The 20,505-nt window shown below is 42.4% G+C and overlaps 1 protein-coding gene across 2 annotated transcripts in view; it reads right to left on the bottom strand.

Annotated features, from left to right (window-relative positions):
* Positions 1–20,126, bottom strand: part of DCUN1D1 (defective in cullin neddylation 1 domain containing 1) — a 36,759-nt gene extending 16,633 nt beyond the window's left edge. Inside the window, exons 1-2 of one of the 2 annotated variants that reach the window (XM_030216025.1) lie at positions 20,060–20,126; positions 3,675–3,891 (exon numbers count right to left, since the gene is read on the bottom strand). In XM_030216025.1, the coding sequence (XP_030071885.1) occupies positions 3,675–3,891; positions 20,060–20,062 (220 nt within the window). In that variant the 5' untranslated portion in view covers positions 20,063–20,126. Of the gene's footprint in view, positions 1–3,674; positions 3,892–18,237; positions 18,262–20,059 lie in introns of those variants that run through there. The other variant, XM_030216024.1, reaches the window with a different exon arrangement.
* Positions 20,127–20,505: the final 379 nt, after the last annotated feature.

Here is a 20,505-nt window from a genome sequence, read left to right on the forward strand (position 1 = left end):
TCCTAGCTAAACTGGCTAAGGAAGCTGCAATCCATTGGGCTTTTGGCTGCCACCATGCAGTCCCTAGAGCATCAGACCAAGTGGTGCACACACAAAAAAAGAAAAACTCCACTTGTCACCAAAACAATCCAACTACATCAGCAATATTTCTTCTTTTATTTGCATCCTACGGCTCCATTATGCTTCGTTTCCCCACTGCAAAGCATTCCAAATCTTATGTACGCTGCTGCCCTCTTCTACACTCTCCTTAGTCATTCTACTGTTGCTCTCAAGTTTTAAGGATTTCTTACTCTCATACCCATCCATCACCACTCCTGCCATACCACCTCCATCCAACTGACTCTCCTTGTGACCCTGGGCAGGCCATTTAACCCTCCAGGGTTTCAGGTACAAGCTTAGACTGTAAGCCCTCTGGGGGACATGAAAATACCTACTGTCCTCGAATGTAACTCGTCTTAAGCTACTCCTGGAAACGGAGTGAGCTAAATCCAAAATCCCTTTCTCTTTCCTTCCCCCATACACTATCAGCTGGAGATATCCCCAATCTTGGCCCTCAAGGCAACTCTCAACTTTAATAGCTTATCTACGTAACCCTATTATCCCATATACTGTTCCACTGATATGCTCCCCTGCATCTCTCTAGTCAACTTCCAACTCTAGCTTTCCTTCTTCCTTGTCCCACCTGCCCCTGCTCTTATTTCTGAAGCTTTAAATTTAACATGCCGATAACTATTTTGTTTTTCCCCTCAAAGCTCCTTGCCTCAATATCCTCATTTTACTTTCAATTTTGCTCCACTACCCCAAATTACTAGCAAGGTCATTGCCTGTGTATACTATATAAGCCATGTGGTCTTTATCTGCCGTACTAGTTGCTCTCTCCATCATCCGGTAAGTATCACACTTAACCACTCTCCCCCCACCCCCTACAATCTCATCCATTTAATCACCAGCTTTTTTAGGAGTCTTCAAGATATCGACTCTTGCATCCTCTCCGCTACTGGCTTCTCTCTATTCTCCTCCTCAACCCTATAGTAGATAATGCAGTTCCTTGTTACACTATTTTATTCAGCTCTAAACACTCTTACCAACCCTTCTCCATCCTGTAAGGTATGCAAATTCCAGCCTTACTTCACCTCTAGAGTTTGTTTCCTACTTTCCTACATCAGTGCTGCAGAATGTCTCTGGCTATACTCTCGTTCCCTGCTGACTTTGTATATTCAAATTCATGTTTATCTACTTTCAAGTCTGCTCTAACACCCACCAAGCAAGCTTATGTCTGTCAAATCCCTTTGCCACGCTGATCTCTCTCCTCTGCTCTCTACCCGACTTCGTCCATAAAAAGGTTCACAGATTTAACCTTGAATTCTCTACCAGCCTTCCCCTCATCTCCCCCACTTCCTTTTCTGAAATCACAGATGAGGAACCTTTCCATCTTCTCTAACTCACTTGTTCCTCTTACCCAGTTCCAACCCAACTTCTCATTTTTATATTCCTTGCAGTCATCCCATTCACCTGACACATCTCACTAACTTTCTACTGGAACTATTTCATCTGCCTTCAGACATCCTGTAATCACACCACTCCTCATAAACCTTCACTGAGCAATACATGCCCTAACTCTTGATACATCTCACTCTACCTGCCTCTTTTTCTTTTCCAAAACACTCAAACGTGCTGATCACCTCTACTGCCTTGCTCTTCTTGCATTCAGGTGGGCAAGCTATGCCTGCGGGCCAAAAGTAACCTACAGGAACCTTTCCTCCAGCCCTCAGTAGTCCAATCCATCCTGGCCTGCAACAGTTCCACGTGCTGCGTGTCTTTTTCCGTCACTTCTCTGTCCCGGGATTATCTGATCACAATAGCCAATTTTACTTTTCTTTTCTTCCTAATTATTGTGTGCCCTACTTCTAGAAAACAGAGTATGAAAGCAGCAAACCAGAAGCCAGGATTGTGGCAACTGTGAGGGGGAATAACATCAGCAGCTATTCCACATTAGATACCACTAATCATCATTTACTCTTTGGATTCTGAGTTTTCCATCTTTCTTGACTTCAGTAGGCTGAATCAGCTAAACCTGAACAAAATCATTAAAGGGATACTTTACAGACATATCATAGTGGATTCTAGTTTACTCTAAAGTAGCTACACCAAAATTGAGTGCGTAAGTTGCTGCTGAAGCAGACGTTTGCTGAAATGCCTCATGTTGGGCCTTAACGCACTTAATTGATACAGAATAAAGGTAACCCTGGTGATAATGACTGAAAAATGAAGTTGGTTCATAGTCACATATCAACGCAAAGACTCCGCTACTCAGCTGGCGGCGATCAGCATTTTGCTGACAGCCACTGACATTATACTGGAACTTCAATGCCAGGCCATGTCTACGCTCTGGCACTGAATTTCCAGGGTATACAGAGCCATTCAAAATATAGCTGGTTAAGTGCGATATTTCGCACTTAACCGGCTATACAGAACTGCATAAAAGATAGGACTGCAAGGCAGTCCTATCTATGCGGTTAGCTTTAACTAGTTAAGTGCCAAATCTGCCCCCAGAACAGTCCCAAAGTATCTGGCTTTGGCTTCAGCGGCACTACCTGGTTAAGTGCCAGTGAAAATGCCCAGTTAGCCCCGGCAGGTGCTTTAAATGCTCAGGAGCCTCTCCTGGCCTTTTAAATCATTTTGAATAATCAAACCCAGAGAGATTAATAATAGATAGAAAGGACTACTATTTCATTTAATTTTTTTTCTCATTCTACAGTCAAAATTTCCCTCATAGCAGTGGAATCAAATGCATTTGATTCCACTGCTTTGTTGTTTTTTATCTACTGTTTTGTAAGCAGTTGTGTGACTTTTTGTTTTTTTGTAAAATTTCCCTCATATAAAATTGTGGACAGAACATTATGAGGTGCATATACTGCTTCTAAATCAGAATTAGGCGGAAAAACTACCCCAGAATATGGCTCTAAGAATAAAGGGCTCAATACAGCTCATTCTTCCTTAGCATGCTGCTCTACACATAAGGCAGCCCTGCTTTTAGCTATGTAATTCTTCATTACGCAAAATGCTTTCTAAAATACAGTATGAATACATATATCGCTCCCGTTTATACTATGTCCTCAAGCTCCTTACTATATGAAAATACAGCAACAGAACTAGCACATCGCTTTTCATTAATGATTAACGTCAAGTGAATTATGATTCATTTCTGAATTCTGATTTCTCAGTCATCCCTGACGACATATTACAGATTGAAAAATGTTGAAAGCTTCGTCGGTATAACCAGTCCCACCAATAAAATTTCTTTAATTAGCTCCATTTTAAAGTTGCCTATCCCACCCAGAAGCTCTCAGCGGCACACGAGGCACTGCATAAAATCCAGAGCAATCAAACAAATCTTGATCTGCGTCACAGCTCTATGATCAAAGCTAAAATCACCTTCCTTTGCCTTTCTCAGGCTATAATACATCGACAGCTCCTCTCTGCTCAGCTTACTGAGAAAACATACTTTTTGCACAGTGGGCATGCTTTAGGACTATGATGCGCTGATGTCTTCAGATGATGCCTTTCTATTTTCCAATCTCAAGTCCTCCACGATTTCATCAAAGGACCACTTCGTTGTTCAATTATTTTATAAGCACCAAGGAACCATAAAACTGAAAGTTCATGATACGCACCTTTGTATCTGTTGTACAGCTGCTCTAACTTCTTTCTGTCCAATGTTCCTTTAACACTTTCTCGTATATAAAGCTCGGGATTTTGGAAAAAATTGTCTGTGGCAACATCTAACTTCCAGTCATTTTGTGATAGACAACTTACTGCAGTCTTTTCACTAGATTGCGTGAAGATCATAAACTGTCGAACTTTGTCCTTTTGCGATGATTTCAACTTGTTCTGTTAGAATTAAAAGAAATTATGAACAGTAAAAAAAACATTCAGCTCACCACATTTACGAAAATGCAAAGGTTCAAGGTTCAATGACGGTTCAAGGTGACACTTGATATTTCACTTAAGGACATGCCATCGAAGCAGGTACAATCAAAAAATTAATACGAAACAGAAAAGAATGCCATTTCATAATCGTGGAAGGAAAAGAGAGGAGGAAAAGATAAGAAAGGTATCATAAGCCACAGTCTACAATCTACAGGCTCTGGTGCGCTTTGAAATCTGTCCTAGCCAAAACAATCAGAGGGCTATAGGCTGAGCGAAACAAATGCACTTTCAGCATAGCTTGAAACTTGGGAAGGGCATCTTCGGTACCCAACGTGTGGGAGACCATTCCACAAGGAAGGCCCCATTATACTGAACATTAACTTCCTGAATGTGTCCAAAGGCACCTCTCAGAAAGGAGGCACTGTCAACAAAGACTGTTGACTGGAACACAAAGTTCGGGAAGGAACATAAGACGTCGGGTGAGAAAGCATGAAAGTGGGGGCACCTGAGTGTAACACCTGAAATACCAACAGAGGATTTTTGTATATAATACATAGTAACATAGTAGATGACGGCAGAAAAAGACCTGCACGATCCACCCAGTCTGCCCAACAAGATAACTCATATGTGCTACTTTTTGTGTATACCCTACTTTGATTTGTACCTGTGTTCTTCAGGGCACAGACCGTATAAGTCTGCTCAGCACTATCCCCGCCTCTCAACCACCAGCCCCGCCTCCCAACCACCGGCTCTGGCACAGACCGTATAAGTCTGCCCAGCACTATCCCCGCCTCCCAACCACCAGCCCCGCCTCCCACCACCGGCTCTGGCACAGACCGTATAAGTCTGCCCAGCACTATCCCCGCCTCCCACCACCGGCTCTGGCACAGACCGTATAAGTCTGCCCAGCACTACCCCTGGCTCCCACCACCGGCTCTGGCACAGACCATATAAGTCTGCCCAGCACTATCCCTGCCTCCCAACCACCAGTCCCGCTTCCCACCACCGGCTCTGGCACAGACCGTATAAGTCTGCCCAGCACTATCCCCGCCTCCCAATCTTGACTAAGCTCCTGAGGATCCATTCCTTCTGCACAGGATTCCTTTATGCTTATCCCACGCATGTTTGAATTCCGTTACCGTTTTCATTTCCACCACCTCCCGCGGGAGAGCATTCCAAGCATCCACTACTCTCTCCATGAAAATACTTCCTAACATTTTTCTTGAGTCTGCCCCCCTTCAATCTCATTTCATGTCCTCTCGTTCTACCACCTTCCCATCTCCGGAAAAGGTTCGTTTGCGGATTAATCCCTTTCAAATATTTGAACGTCTGTATCATATCACCCGTTTCTCCTTTCCTCCAGAGTATACAAGTTTAGTTCAGCAAGTCTCTCCTCACACGTCATACGGTATTCCACTGGAAGCCAGTGCTCATTACGCAACAACGGAGTCATAGATGCCTCTCAACAGAACACTGCAATAATCAATTCAGGTTACGACAAACAGGTGAAGAAAAATGCGGAACGCAACCAGGTTGAATAAATTCTTTACTGATCTAATGTGCTTCAACTGAAGCAAAGCTATAACAATTACACTATCATCACAGATAAGTGGGGGGGGGGGGGGGGGGGGAGATCATCATATGTATATCTGCATCTGCCCACAACCAGAAGCCCACTGCCTTCATTTGAGAAATGTATTACAAAAGTATATACAAGAGCCAAAGGCTTGGGCAAAGAGCTGGGTTTGAACTGCCCGCATATAGAAATGGTCTAAATGTAGAAGGTCAAACAGATGGGGCTATAACACTGAAGTGTGGCGTGAAGCCTTGTCATGTTCATTACGATTTATTTACCATCTTTTTGAAAATTGCAGGAATTGTCAATAGGTTTTTGGTGAGGATCTACGATTCCACACGGATTAGGGAAGAATCAGCAGGGATACAACACAGGCATGGTTTGATGTAGTCAAGATGGGCAGCACCCCGAATCCCGCCCCAAAATATTGCAGGTGTTAATGCTAAAATGATCCCCTTCCCCTCACTATTAATATGGCTCTACCCTTTGCCAGCCCCCCATCACCTCAGTGTGCATATAACACCCAACGAGACAGAATTATTACTCTGAATTTCACATGCATGGTCACAGGAAACTAACACTGGTCTAATGGTGTACAAAGAAAATATTATATGATGAAATCACCACAAATAAATCAACCAACCACTAGAACCGACAGACTCTATCAAATAATCTGTTTTGGTGCCTATTATTATTACAGACATTCTCCATCTAACATACTTTACACAAGGAGGTCAACATTATGCTGGCCCACAATCAAAGGCGCTCAGTTCAGAATAACGGAACCAGACTATTAAGTGCACTGATCTCAGCATCTGGTATAAGTCCGTACTCTCTCTGATTCAACATTATGCTGGCCCACAATCAAAGGCTCTCAGTTCAGAATAACGGAACCAGACTATTAAGTGCACTGATCTCAGCATCTGGTATAAGTCCGTACTCTCTCTGATTCGATATAGATGGAACAGATTCTACACCGCAGACTAGCAGTTGGCAAAATCTGGTCCGTTCCTAGCTTTTGAGCAGCACAGAGCAGCATGACAGTTTGTGGCCTGGGGCCAACACTCACAACCGAGCAGCTGCAGCTCCCAAGAAAAACCAGCAAGTACCTCATTGCCACCAGTAACCCTGCATGAGGACACACAGCCATGCTTCCGGGAGTGCCAGCCTGTTCCTCTATCCCATCCATCAAGGGAGCAAGCAGTTTATTTGCATAACCCTTCCAAGGAAAAAAACAAACAAACACACACACACAGAGTCTCATATTGATACTTACGGGGTAATTACTAAGGAGGATTAGGGCAGTCACCTATGTCATTTACTCTTTAACATATGTTAATTTCTTATTTGATTTATTGACCTTATATACCACTTAACACAACGAGGGTTTTAAAGCAGTTTACAATAAAAATAAACAATACATTGCTAATACAATGTAGACAACCATTAAAGCTGTATCAAACCTTAAGCAAAAATAATATTCTTCCAGCATTCAGCTCATAACATTTCTCACATACTCAAAATACTCAGCCAACGTTCAACCCATAGCTTTTCTCAAAGAACCAGGTTTTAAAGTGCTGTACACTGCTTTTGGTGCCCTAACCTGTTTTGTTTCATTTAGGTCGTGTACAGCGCTGTGTATGTCTAGTAGCGCTATAGAAATAATAAGTAGTAGTAGTAGGTCACTGTAGAGCACATGGTAATAAGATGCAACTCATTCAAATGCATGCAAAGTAACTTATTACTATGTAAATACTATAACACAGTTTGCAGTGAACACTAGGTGCACACCACAAGCTGCATTATAGCAGGAAAAAAGGTTATTTTGCTATCTCAGGAGCACTGGGCTCTTAAAGGGGCCGGCAACAATTCAAAAAAGCTGGTTCCTGAGTGCACTCCCTCACCAAGCACAAACCCTCCTCCTGTTGCCACCTCCAACCTGAAGGCCATCCAAGTGCTGAAACCTCCACCGAAGAACCCCCTCCAAGCTCCTCCACCCTCCCAAAGGTCCCCCAGGCCTACCTTTGAGAACTCCTGGTCCCTAGTGGGCCAGGCAGGAGCAATCCCCAGTCGCTCCTGCCCTTGCCAGCACCAGGTTCAAAATACAGCCAGCAACCCCCAGTGGTAATCTTGTGGTACTACCGCTAGGGGATCATCATCTATATATATATATATAAAAGGCAAGACCAACGTTCTATGAAGCCTCCAGCCGGAAGTGTGAAGCGCCAGAGATATCCGGTTTCCCCATGAGTGAAGGAAGACAGCACTGCACGAAATCCCTCTCTCTGTAACAGTGAAGAACTCAGAGGGGGAGGGGAGAGAGATGCCCTCACTCTCTCTGTAACACAGAACAGCAGGAAACTTAACACTGAAGGACTGGACTCGGAGGGGGGAGGGAGAGAGGGCAGAGGGCAGGGACAGACACTCCCACATGCACACTCTGAAGAAAACCTTGCTAGCCCCCATTTCATTTGCATCAGAAACGGGGCTTTTTTACTAGTGTTTCTATATATGGGCAAAACAGCCCACCTTTTACCACACTTTAACAATCTCCATCTTCAAGCTTCCTAACCAGGAAAGGTGAGCAACGGACAGATATTCCCCATTTAGTTTAGTTTAATTTCATTTGATATAATGCTGTGTATCCTTATTAGAAGGAGGTGGAAGCAGCAGCAATAGCGGTGGTGGTAATGATGATGAGACAGAGAAGTGGTCACTGGTTTTTCTTGGGAGTTGCAGCCTCTGTATGGTGAGTTGGAAGTCTTTGGGGAACTATTTGAGTGCTAAGAAGAATATTAAGGAGGAGAAGGAAGAAAACAAATACTTCTAGGCCCGCGACTTACATTTTATTAGATTAAATTTGCAAAAAAAACAACTGATATACCCAAAAGGTCCTAAAGCATTCGGAAGCTGTAACCTGAGCTATTATAACTACCAATGTTCTTCAAGGTGTGAATCCCCTGCTCACTGTCCGGTGGATCAGACAAAATCCTCTAATGTGGCCCTTAGGGCAGAAACTCTTGTCCACCTCTACAGTGGATCACATCTCAAAATCACACCCCAGAGCAATGAGAATTTTGCAATGACCATGTTGCTGCACATGACAAAACCAAGTCTCATTTTGTATACGTAAAAATCCTGTTTATACTTTTCAATTTTGCACCTATTTTCTCACCTTCATCTAAGGCCACTTTCAACAAAGTATTTATTTATTTTATTCATTAGGATTTATTTACCGCCTTTTTGAAGGAATTCACTCAAGGCGGTGTACAGTAAGAATAGATCAAACATGAGCAATAGGCAATTACAGCAGTAAAAATATTCAACTAACAATACAAAGTATGGCATGGTATACTATTTGCAATGCCAACACAATATGTAATAGAACATTATAACTGATAGTGAAGGGTAAGGCAAAGTTGTAACATATAGATGGGTAAGAAAGTAGTAAGAATTACTACTACTACTACTACTATTTAGCATTTCTATAGCGCTACAAGGCGTACGCAGCGCTGCACAAACATATAAGAAAGACAGTCCCTGCTCAAAGAGCTTACAATCTAATAGACAAAAAATAAATAAAGTAAGCAAATCAAATCAATTAATGTGAACGGAAAGGAAGAGAGGAGGGTAGGTGGAAGCGAGTGGGTTACAAGTGGTTACGAGTCAAAAGCAATGTTAAAGAGGTGGGCTTTCAGTCTAGATTTAAAGGTGGCCAAGGATGGGGCAAGACGTAGGGGCTCAGGAAGTTTATTCCAGGCGTAGGGTGCAGCGAGACAGAAGGCGCGAAGTCTGGAGTTGGCAGTAGTGGAGAAGGGAACAGATAAGAAGGATTTATCCATGGAGTGGAGTGCACGGGTAGGGGTGTAGGGAAGGACGAGTGTGGAGAGATACTGGGGAGCAGCAGAGTTAGAAAGTAAGGTGACTGATTGAATAAAGGTTCACATGAGGTCAGAGAGATGGTTAAGTATCATCTCAGCTAGGGTAGGAGTGGATAAACATGTCCCGCTGCAGTATATGTATTGTACTGGTAGCCAATGAAGTTTTTGCAAAAATGGTGTGATGTGCTCTTGTCGCTTGCAACCTTCTATGTGTCTTGCTGCTGCATTCTGAATCAACTGGAGCTGCCGCAGGCCCTTTGTAGTCAGACCATTGTATTAAACTGACAGACCAATAGAACCATGGTCCAGTTCCATCTGCCTCCTCCCCCACAATGTTTGGGCTCATTTAGTCATCTTTATGGACGTTACAATAATTTCTATGGGAGGTTTAAAAGTGCTAATATAAATAGACAGATCGATATATAGAGATATATAATCACACACACAGCAAGAGAAAGAAACCCAGAAATATAGTTATTTTGTGCTTAAAACTTTGTCCTCTCTCAAAAGCAGGGTGTACGATGTAGCCATTTGAAATATACCGTTATTCGGTGATCTCTTATTCTTGCAGATCTAGAAATAGTCACATCATCACATAAGGCACTCCAATCAAAAAAACTCTAAAACCTGACTTAAAATTGGAAAACAAACAAAGCACATATGCACATTTTTATTATGGGATTAATGAAGATCATTCAAACTGCATTCAAATGAGTTTTGTTGGGTAGTATGTAATGAACATTACCACATGTTGGGTGGGTGAACTCAGCACCTTTCAGGCACTTCAACTGTATGAAAGCTTCCAAAGGGAAAATGAGAAAAGGGAACAATACCACCATTATTAGCATTAGCCAACTACAGGTGGACATGCTGAGGCACAGAGATAACGTGGCATGCTCAGGATCAGACAGCTGATGAATTCTTATCCTCATATCCTGCCATGAGGTTCTCCTGACTCACAGTCCAACATTCCAAGTACACGAACACTCCTATTCACGTCACAAGATGGCTCCATCACCTAAGGTTCTAACTTTTTCAAAGAATGCACTTTTTAAACCATACATACTCAAAAATTAAAATCAAGCAGGCGAACTGGGAAACAGTGTACACCAAGTGCATCATTTTGACATAGAACACCATATGCAATTTCAGACATTCTCTATGTGAGGCAAAAACCTCACAAGTAAAGGACTGCACCTGCAAATGCCCTCACTGGACACACCGAGGGGGTGGGCTAACTAGGGCTTTTTTCATGCAGTACAGTCTATGCAACCACGTGCCCCAGATTAGCCTTACCTGGAAGGTAAGTGTCACAGGTCTGAGGCTGGCTGGTGCACCAATGGAGAAAAACAAGGTAGATTTTGAGTGAGAAATGTAATAGGGTGGATAGGGCATTTTTGGAAGTGCCCATACCGGCACCTACTGACAGAAGGGGAAAAAAAAAAAGCAGCACCTATGATATAACTGCTCACGAAGTTCAAAAGTATGACTGTATTTTCACTTCAGGAAATGTGCAAGGTTTTCAAAACAAAAGTATGTGTGTACCAGGAAAACGTACCCACACAAATTTACACATTTGAAAATGCAAAACTTAAAAACCACAACCTCAAGAATCCACCCCCCCCCCCCACCCCTTTCAGAGAGTAATGTACATGCAAAGGCACAACAAATGTACTTTTACCCACATTTCTGCAGATAATGCACTGTTTTACCCATAGAAATAGCTCTTTATGAAAAGCAGACTGAAAGCGATAAATGCGCATTGCAATCTGATCGTCAGATGGTTTCTAATTTTCCACCCTACTTCTATATAATTTTTTTTCTGTATGTACAAAAAGGAAAAAAAAATAAAATAATTTAATCAGTAATTCGGCAACCAACAAACTAGGGCTCATGTTTTCTAAATTCATGTACCCTTACACTGCATGATTCTGTCAAACACAATCAGTCGACAATGTGCTTTGCATGACCAGTTACTATTTGTAGTTGGTACAAATAGTATCTGGTCATGAAAAGCATATTGTCGACTGATTGTACAGGCACTTGTTAACAATGCCTGTACAATCAACCTTTGCAAAATTGCATCATGACGTGCCCTCTATATACAATGCCAATTGGCTCACACACGTTGGCGTATGATTGATGTACTTTTACGAGGGTGGGAAGAAGGGAATTATGAACAACGCCTAAATAATATGGCGCAGAGGTGGATTTTTGAATTATGCAGTCATACCAGACTGATTGGTTCTTTACCATCAGAAGACCCTGTATAATCGGGCTCTGGTAGATGCCATAGCCATTTTGAAGAGATCAAAATTGAAACAAGAAGCTCAGAATGTGAACACAAGGTCATAAGAATAGCCATACTAGGTCAGACCAATGGTCCATCTAGCCCAGTATCCCGCTTCCAATCCAGGTCATAAGTACCTAACAGAAACTCAATTAGTAGTGCCATTCCATGCTACCAATCCCAGGGCAAGCAGTGGCTTGCCCCATGTCCATCTCAATTAACAGAATTGAACTTATCAACCAGGAAATTGTCTAAACTTTTTTACTGCCGTTATCACATCCTACGGCAACAAGTTCCAGAGCTTAACTATTAAGTGCAAAAATATTTCCATGCAATTTCATTGAGTGTCCCCTAGTGTTTGTACTTTTTGAATGAATGAAAAACTGATTCACCTCCACCAGCTCCACACAGGATTTTGTAGACCTCAATCATATCCCCCCCCCCCCCAGCCATCTCTTTTCCAAGCTGAAGAGCCCTAACCTCTTTAGCCTTTCCTCATATGGGCGCAGTTCCATCCCCTCTTTGAACCATTCCTAATTCCACTATATCTTTTTTGAGATATAGCGACCAGAGTTGAACACAATACTCCATGTCAGGTCACACCATGTAGCGATACAGAGGCATTATAATATTTTTGGTCTTATTTTGCATCTCTCCCATAATTGATTTTATTTTTGTATTTTTGTTACATTTGTACCCTGCGCTTTCCCACTCATGGCAGGCTCAATGCGGCTTACATGGGGCAATGGAGGGTTAAGTGACTTGCCCAGAGTCACAAGGAGCTGCCTGTGCCTGAAGTGGGAATTGAACTCAGCTCCTCAGTTCCCCAGGACCAAAGTCCACCACCCTAACCACTAGGCCACTCCAATAATTCCTTGCATCCTGTTTGCTTTTTTGGCTGCCGCTACACACTGGGCAGAAGATTTCAGTTTATTTTCTACAATAACACCTAGGTCTTTTTCTTGAATGCTGACTTCTAAAGTGAATTCTAACATCAAATAACTATGATTCGGATTATTCTTCCCAATGTGCATCACTTTGCATTTGTCTACATTTCCCTTACCCTTAATTGTTCTGTCTGTCTACCTGTCTTATCTAGATTGTAAGCTCTTTGAGCAGGGACTGTCTTTTTTGTGTATGGTGTACAGCGCTTCGTATGCCTTGAAGCGCTATAGAAATGATAAGTAGTAGTAGTAGTACATTAAATTTCATCTGCCATTTAGATGCCCAGTCTTCCAATTTCCTAAGGTCTTCCTGCAATTTTTCACAATCTGCATGCATTTTGACAATTTTGAATAGTTTTGTGTCATCTGCAAATTTAATCACCTCACGCGTCATGCCTTTTTCCAAATCATTTATAAATATGTTAAATAGCACTGTTCCCAGTACAGATCCCATCCCTGCAGCACTCCACTATTCACCCTCCTCCATTAAGAAAAATGGCCATTTAACCCTACCCTCTATTTTCTGTCGAATAACCAAATCTTAATCCACAGAAGGACACTGCCTCCAATCCCACAACTCCTTAATGTTCACAGGAGTCTCTCATGAGGTACTTTGTCAAAAGCTTTCTGAAAATCTAGATACATTACATCGACCGGTTCTCCTTTATCGACATGTTTATTCACGCCTTCAAAGAAATGAAGCAAATTGGTGAGGAAAGACTTCCCTTGGATGAATCCACGCTGACTCTGTCCCATTAAACCATGTTTGTCTACATGTTCTGTAATTTTATTCTTTATACTAGTTTCCACTATTTTTCCTGGCACTGGTCAGGCTTACTGGTCTGGAAACCTTTTAAAAATTGGCATCACATTGGCCACCCTCCAGTTTTCAGGTACTATGGACGATTTTAATGACAGGTTACAGATCACTAGCAGCAGATCAGCAATTTCATGTTTGAGTTCTTTCAATACCTTGTGTATACCATGCGGTCCAGGTGATTTATCACTCTTTAACTTGTGAATTTGGCTCAGTACATCTTCCGAGTTCACCAACATACTGTGCAGTAGGAATGGATCCTCAGAAGCTTAGCCAAAATTGGGTGGCGGAGCAGGTGAGGGAAGAGAGGTTGGTGGTTGGGAGGTGAGGATAGTGTAGGGCAGACTTATACGGTCTGTGCCAGAGCCGGTGATGGGAGGCGGGACTGGTGGTTGGGAGGCGGGAAATACTGCTGGGCAGACTTGTACAGTCTATGCCCTGAAAAAGGCAGGTACAAATCAAGGTAAGGTACACACATATGAGTTTATCTTGTTGGGCAGACTGGATGGACCATGCAGGTCTTTTTCTGCCGTCATCTACTATGTTACTATGTAGTTCCTCCACATCGTCACCCCTGAAAACCATTTCCAGTATACACAGATCTCTTACATCTTCTTCTGTAAAGACCAAAGGAAAAGAATTCATGCAATCTCTCCGCTATGGCCTTGTCGTCCCAGAGTGCTCCATCCTGATCTAATGGGTCCCACAGATTCCCTTGCAAGCTTCCTGCTTCTGATATACCTGAAAAAAGTGTTACTATGAGTTTTTGTCTCCATAGCAAGTTTTTCTTCGTATTCTCTTTTAGCGTTCTTTATCAATGCTTTGCATCTGGCTTGAAAGTGCTTATGTTGCTTCTTATTTTCTTCATTTGGATCCTTTTTCCATTATTTGAAGGATGTTCTTTTGGCTCTAATGGCTTCATTAACCTCACCTTAACATTAACCATGCTGGCTGTCATTTGCTCTTTTTTACACCTTTGTTAATACATGGAATACTAGTAAAAAAAAGCCCCGTTTCTGATGCAAATGAAACGGGGGCTAGCAAGGTTTTCTTCTGTGTGCATGTGGGAGTGTGTGTGTCCCTGCCCTCTGCCCTCTCTCCCCTCCGAGTCCTTCATTGTTACAGAGAGAGCGATTTGATTTCGTGCTTTGCTGTGTTTTCCTTCACTGTTTGTGTTACAGAGAGAGCGAGGGCGGGGCAGACACTCATGGGGAAACCGGATATCTCTCCCCCTTCACACTTCCGGCTGGAGGCTTCATTTAGAACGTTGGTGGTGCCTTTTATATATAGAGATATCTAGTCTGGGCTTCCACAATGGTATTTTTAAACAATATCCACGCCTCATTTAAAGTCCTAACCTTTGCGGCCGATCCTTTTAGCTTTCTTTTTAACCTTTTTCCTCATTTTGTCATAGTCATCTTTTTGAAAATTAAAGGCCGCTACAGTAGATTTCCTTAATCACTCCAGATATCAGTTCAAATTTGATCAAGTTATGATCACTGTTTCCCCAGTGGTACCAACACCGTTACCTCTCATACTATGCCCCGCGTTCTACTAAGGATTAGTTCCAAAATAGTTCCCCTTCTCATTGGTTCTTGGACCAGCTGGTCCAAGAAGCAGTCATTTATTACATCTAGAAATTTTACCTCCCTGATGTAACATTTATTGAAATCACCCATTATTATAATGTTGCCCAATTTGCCAGCTTTCCTAATTTCTGTAAACATATTTTCATCTGTCTGTTCTGTCCTGGTGGATGACAGTACAGCCCTCCCACTATACTCCTTCCCTTCACACTTGGAATTTCTATCCATAAAGATTCCACACTGCTATCTGTTTCACATAGAATATTTATTTTGTTTGACTCAATTCTCTCTAACATATATCGCAAACCCCCTCCAATTTGATCCACTCTTATCACTGCGATATCATTTGTACCCCGCTAACACAGTGCCCCATTGATTGTCCTCCTGCTACTAGGTCTCTGAAATGCTTATTATAGCTACCTCTTCATTTAATTCTACTCTCTTATTTTTAAGGCTTCTAGCATTTGTATATAGACACTTCAAATTGTCTCATTTCTTGCATCTACAGGCTGCTTTGAAGTTAATAGGGATAATTTGCATCCTTTACTGTTCTCCCATTGAAGCTTGAGTAAAAAAGATTTATTTCAAGTTATGTCAACTGAGCACCATTATATCGTTATTCTTCCCTGAACATTTTTTTTTAGTATTAGTTCAGGCAATAATTTTGTCTCAGTTGGACTATTATAATGTTTTGTATGTTGGGATTAATAGGAAACTATTATAGACCTCATTTAATGCAGAATACTGCTGCAAACTTGATCTATGGGGCTAAGAAGTTTGATCATGCCACGCCATTGCTGAAAGATTAGCATTGGCTGCCAGTGCACGCACACGTAGAATTTAAGGTTGCGTGTACGGTGTTTAAAATGATCTCACATTCAATTATTGTCCATTCCTTCTTTCAGCTCTACTTCTCAATTTTGTTCTATACTTACTTTGGGCTTTCCTACAGTTAAAGGAGTCTTGTGGCTCTGGGCAAGTCACTTAACCCTCCATTGCTCCAGGTACAAAATAAGTACCTGAATATATGTAAACCGCTTTGAATGTAGTTGCAAAAACCTCAGAAAGGCAGTACATCAAGTCCCAGTTCCCTTATTAAAAAGATTTCATGAAAGCTCATTTGGTTATAAATCTAGCAAGATGTGGAGCATTCTCCTAGTATCTATACGGACTACGTCTAATTATTTGGCATTTCGTAAACTGTTAAAGGCCTATTTGTTTAATAAGTATTTTGATTGATTCTCTTTGTTTTCTTTTATTAGTTGGTTTTAATTTTGTGACCCACTTTGATTCTCATATTGAAAAAGGCGGGATACAAATGTCAGATTGGACTGGATTGAACACTCCTGGCTTTCTGTCACCATTATTGAAACCTCTCTATTGTTTCAATAGTATCTTTCAAGGATACTCCACACCGAACCATGTGTTCCTAGGAAACTGTCAGCTTTCCCCCTCCCCCAATTTAGTTTAAAAGCTACTCTATCTCCTTTTTAAATATTAGCGCCAGCAGCCTGGTTCTATCCAGGTTAAGGTGGAGCCCATCCTTTCAGAACAGGTACCTCCTTCACCAGAATGTTGCCTAGTTCCTAACATATCTAAATCCATCAGCCCTGCACCATCAGCTCAACCACTCATTGAGCCTTCAAAGCTCTGCCTGCCTCTTAGGTCCCGTGCCTAGAACGAGGATCATTTCTGAAAATACTACCCTGGAGAATATGGATTCCAGCTACCTGGGAGCCTAAATTTGTCTTTCAGAACCTCCCTCCCACATTTTCCTATGTCACTGGTACCCACATATACCGAGACAGCTGGCTCCTCCCCAGCACTATCTAAAATCCTATCTAGGAGATGCGTGGTGCCTGAGGTTGATGTGAATTTGTAAGTTTAAATGGACTACTGTATATGACTGAGCAAAGAAGGGTTTTTAAAATATATATATATAATAGGAAGGCAATTTACGAACTAACGAACTTCCGCAAACTACTGAAGACCCATCCCTTTAACAAAGCATACCACAAAGATCAACCAATGTGAATATACACAACTCCTCCACACATACTCAGAACTGTCTTACAATATCTGCTTGTTATACTATCATGTTTTATCATTATCATGTTGCCTAAGATCCTTCTGTAACACTAAATGTCTATTTTCTAATATATTTCCACCTTTCTTGATGTATTGTAAGCCACATTGAGCCTGCAAAGAGGTGGGAAAATGTGGGATACAAATGCAATAAATAAATAAAAATAAATAAATATTTTCTGTGTTTTGAGCTGTTTTACTTTTTAAGATAAGTTAAGGTCAAATCTGTTAGAATTTATTGAAATTTGAGGGGAATATGAGAAAATTCTGTCACATTTTAAAAGTGTTAAATATGGACACATGAAGAACCATGGTGTTGGAGTTGGATATTTATTTTATTTATTTATTAGGATTTATTTACCACCTTTTCTGAAGGAATTCTCTCAAGGCGGTATACAATATATAGACTATATTTCCAAAATACCCATCTTCTGAAGGTCCACAAAAATATCTTAATTGGCATGAGAGCATTTAATAGTGCTCCATATACAATAAGCACATCAGCAAACACCTTAACCATGATTTAATGCTTGAGCACAAGGGTAAATATCACTAAATCCTGTTTTGATTAGTGAGAAGAAAATCATACTCTGGGTTTTGCTGTGCAGATACACATGAGACAGAGTAAACTCAATCAGTGGCAGTAAGGTTTGGGTGTTCCTACTCTAGGAAGTAAAGTAGTTGCCACGTTAGTCCACTCATTTACAAACTTACTAGATCTATTGGCAAATATCCGAAGACAAAGGGTTTTGCCCACCCCTCATCTATTTGCAGCAGTGCAGCATTAACTGAACATGGAAAGAATAATTTAACAGGCAAAAATCAAATATTTTTTTTTACACAGGAAACGTATGTTTACCCATGCAAAAATGTGGCCCAATTACTGGCCTCCATGTTACAGATAAAATGCACAAGCTCTTTACAGCACATCTGGTTTTACCTGTGCAACAAAAAGAGGTATGAATCAGATGAAATCTCTGTATGCTTTCACTACATTTTGAAATGTGTGTGTACTCTCTTCTAATCCAGGTGCAATGTATATGAATTAATTTTGTACCTGCACTGTGTACACTGGAAAGATTTTCAAGGGGAAATTTCACAAGGCGTTCCTTTCGAAAATGAACTTACAATACAAAGCACCCACTGGGATTGTTTTAAATTTCCCTCTCCACGTAAAATGGAAAGCATGAAGAATCTTTGGTTCTGGTGCAATTATCCAAACCTTAAGTGTGAACCTCATTTGAAAACAGCACTTCGCTTCCATGTTCAACATCAGGTTTTTCTTTGAAGCCTAACAATATCAAGTGCAATGACAATGCCTGAGGAACATAAGATACGAATGTTTCCAACTGGACAAATGTCGAGATAAAGGGAAGGGATGGTTCTTTACAGGAATCTATAATAAAGTTTATAGGAATAGACACACATCCCGGGGCTTCGTGAAATCTCCTTTGATGTTTGTTGTCAGAGGCAGAATATCAAATCAATCAAATCAAAGATAGCAAAAAAGTGCTCACGTTATAAGGCCATGCTGCCTTCTTGGGGCCTAAAACATTATTGGGAGCGCATACGGAAAAGCCTTTTACAATACCAACCACACAACCAGACCTATAGCATGTAAGGACTACAATTTTGTATCAGGAAGCAAAAAGCCTCAGAAAAAGTTGGATAACAGTTTGTGTGTTCCCATAACTCAATCACAAGCACACAATAAAGCTTCCTAAAAACTTCATGCACTTGTCACAAAATGACATTCTTTGTGCCATACTCAAAATGATCAAAAACTCTTCTCAGCAAAATGTATCAAAGCTCACAACAACAACAAAAAATAGAACACTTATCTCTGTATAGCACTAAGTAATTTCCCACTGCCTATGGGGGCCAGGGTTTCAAGAACTGCATCAAGGAGGAAGTATGGGGTAACGTATACTTTTGAACAAGCAAGGCATCTTACCTAAATATTTATCTAGTGTTACCAGCTTTCCTGAACTTTTACAAATCACATCTCCAAGTTAATATCTAAGTAGTCTCTATTGGTAAACAATCCACCTGAGCTTGGCTAAGAAGCTGCATCCTACAGACTGACAACTTGAAGACGCCCTTCCCAACTTCTACTGTGCTAAGAATCAAGAAAAGTTCAGTTCAGATGGGGACTACCAGCCTGCAGAACTTTCTGCTAACATTTCTGCCTAACTAACACTGCACAGGCAAAGCCAAGAGTAGGGAGCCAACTGGTCCTCATTTGATGACATCTTACCACATTATTATACATGTGACAACAGCATGGGGGCAGGAAATAGCAACACTGGCCAACCCCAAAACGCTCACTTTAGGCTCCAATGGAACAGGCAAGTCGGAATCAGACCCAGACTGTGAACATATAGAGGCATATTTTCAAAGCACTTTGGGAGGCTAAGTGCTTTGAAAATGAGCCTGATAGTATTGCAGGAATCCAAAACCTCACCTGATTCCTCATGAAAACTGAGTTAATTAATCTAACTTATATTCAGTAAAAATGATGCCCCCCAGCAGGACCTGGCTAAGAAATTGTCAGTGTCAATATGCCAAGGACGACCTCCCCCCTCGCCCCGCCCCCAAAGCCCCCAAAGAAAGGCTGCCAAGAAGCAGCAGCAGCAGCGCTTAAACGAGAAGTGATGATGATGATGAGGTCGTTGCTGGGCTCCTTCAGCTCTTCCCCCTCCCCCGCTTCACCCGGGACCGGTGCTTTGCGCCAACTGGAGCCGGCGCGGCTGAAGCGAAAGGCCGGAGCCCCCTTCCAAGAAAACCGGGAGCGCCGGAGGCCTGTGTCCCGCTCCGGCCCGCGGTGGCCACGGGCCGAGGCGTGAGGTGTTCCGGCCCGGGGGGGGGACGTTGCGGACGGAGCCGACCGTGAGGGGAAAAGGGGACGGAGCGAGCGCCGGTGGGGGGGGACCGTTCGCACTCGACTCACCATGTTTGTGTCCAGGGCCTCCCGGCGGAGTCTGAGTGACGGCAACACTCGACGCGCGCGCCGCCTGTCTCTTTCCGGCGCCTGCGCAGTAGGGCGACCGGCGGGGTCGAGTGCGGGGCACGGGGGAGAGGTGAGGGAAGAAGAGGCAGGAGATCAATGCGGGGCATGAGGAGTAGGAGAAAGGGGACGTAAAAGGGGCACGAGAGAGAGGAGGGGGAAAGAAGGGCTTAGTGCAGAGCATGAGGACAGGAAGAGGGGATGAGTTGCTGGGTACTGGGGAGAGGTGAGGGAACAGGCAGGAGATCAATGCGGGGCATGGGGGAAGAGGGCATGAGAGAGAGGAGGGGGAAAGAAGGGCTTACTGCAGAGCATGAGGAGAGGAAGAGGGGATGAGTTGCTGGGTACTGGGGAGAGGTGAGGGAACAGGCAGGAGATCAATGCGGGGC

Source organism: Microcaecilia unicolor, chromosome 10 (assembly GCF_901765095.1).
Source record: "Microcaecilia unicolor chromosome 10, aMicUni1.1, whole genome shotgun sequence".
In the NCBI taxonomy this organism is placed as follows: domain Eukaryota; kingdom Metazoa; phylum Chordata; class Amphibia; order Gymnophiona; family Siphonopidae; genus Microcaecilia; species Microcaecilia unicolor.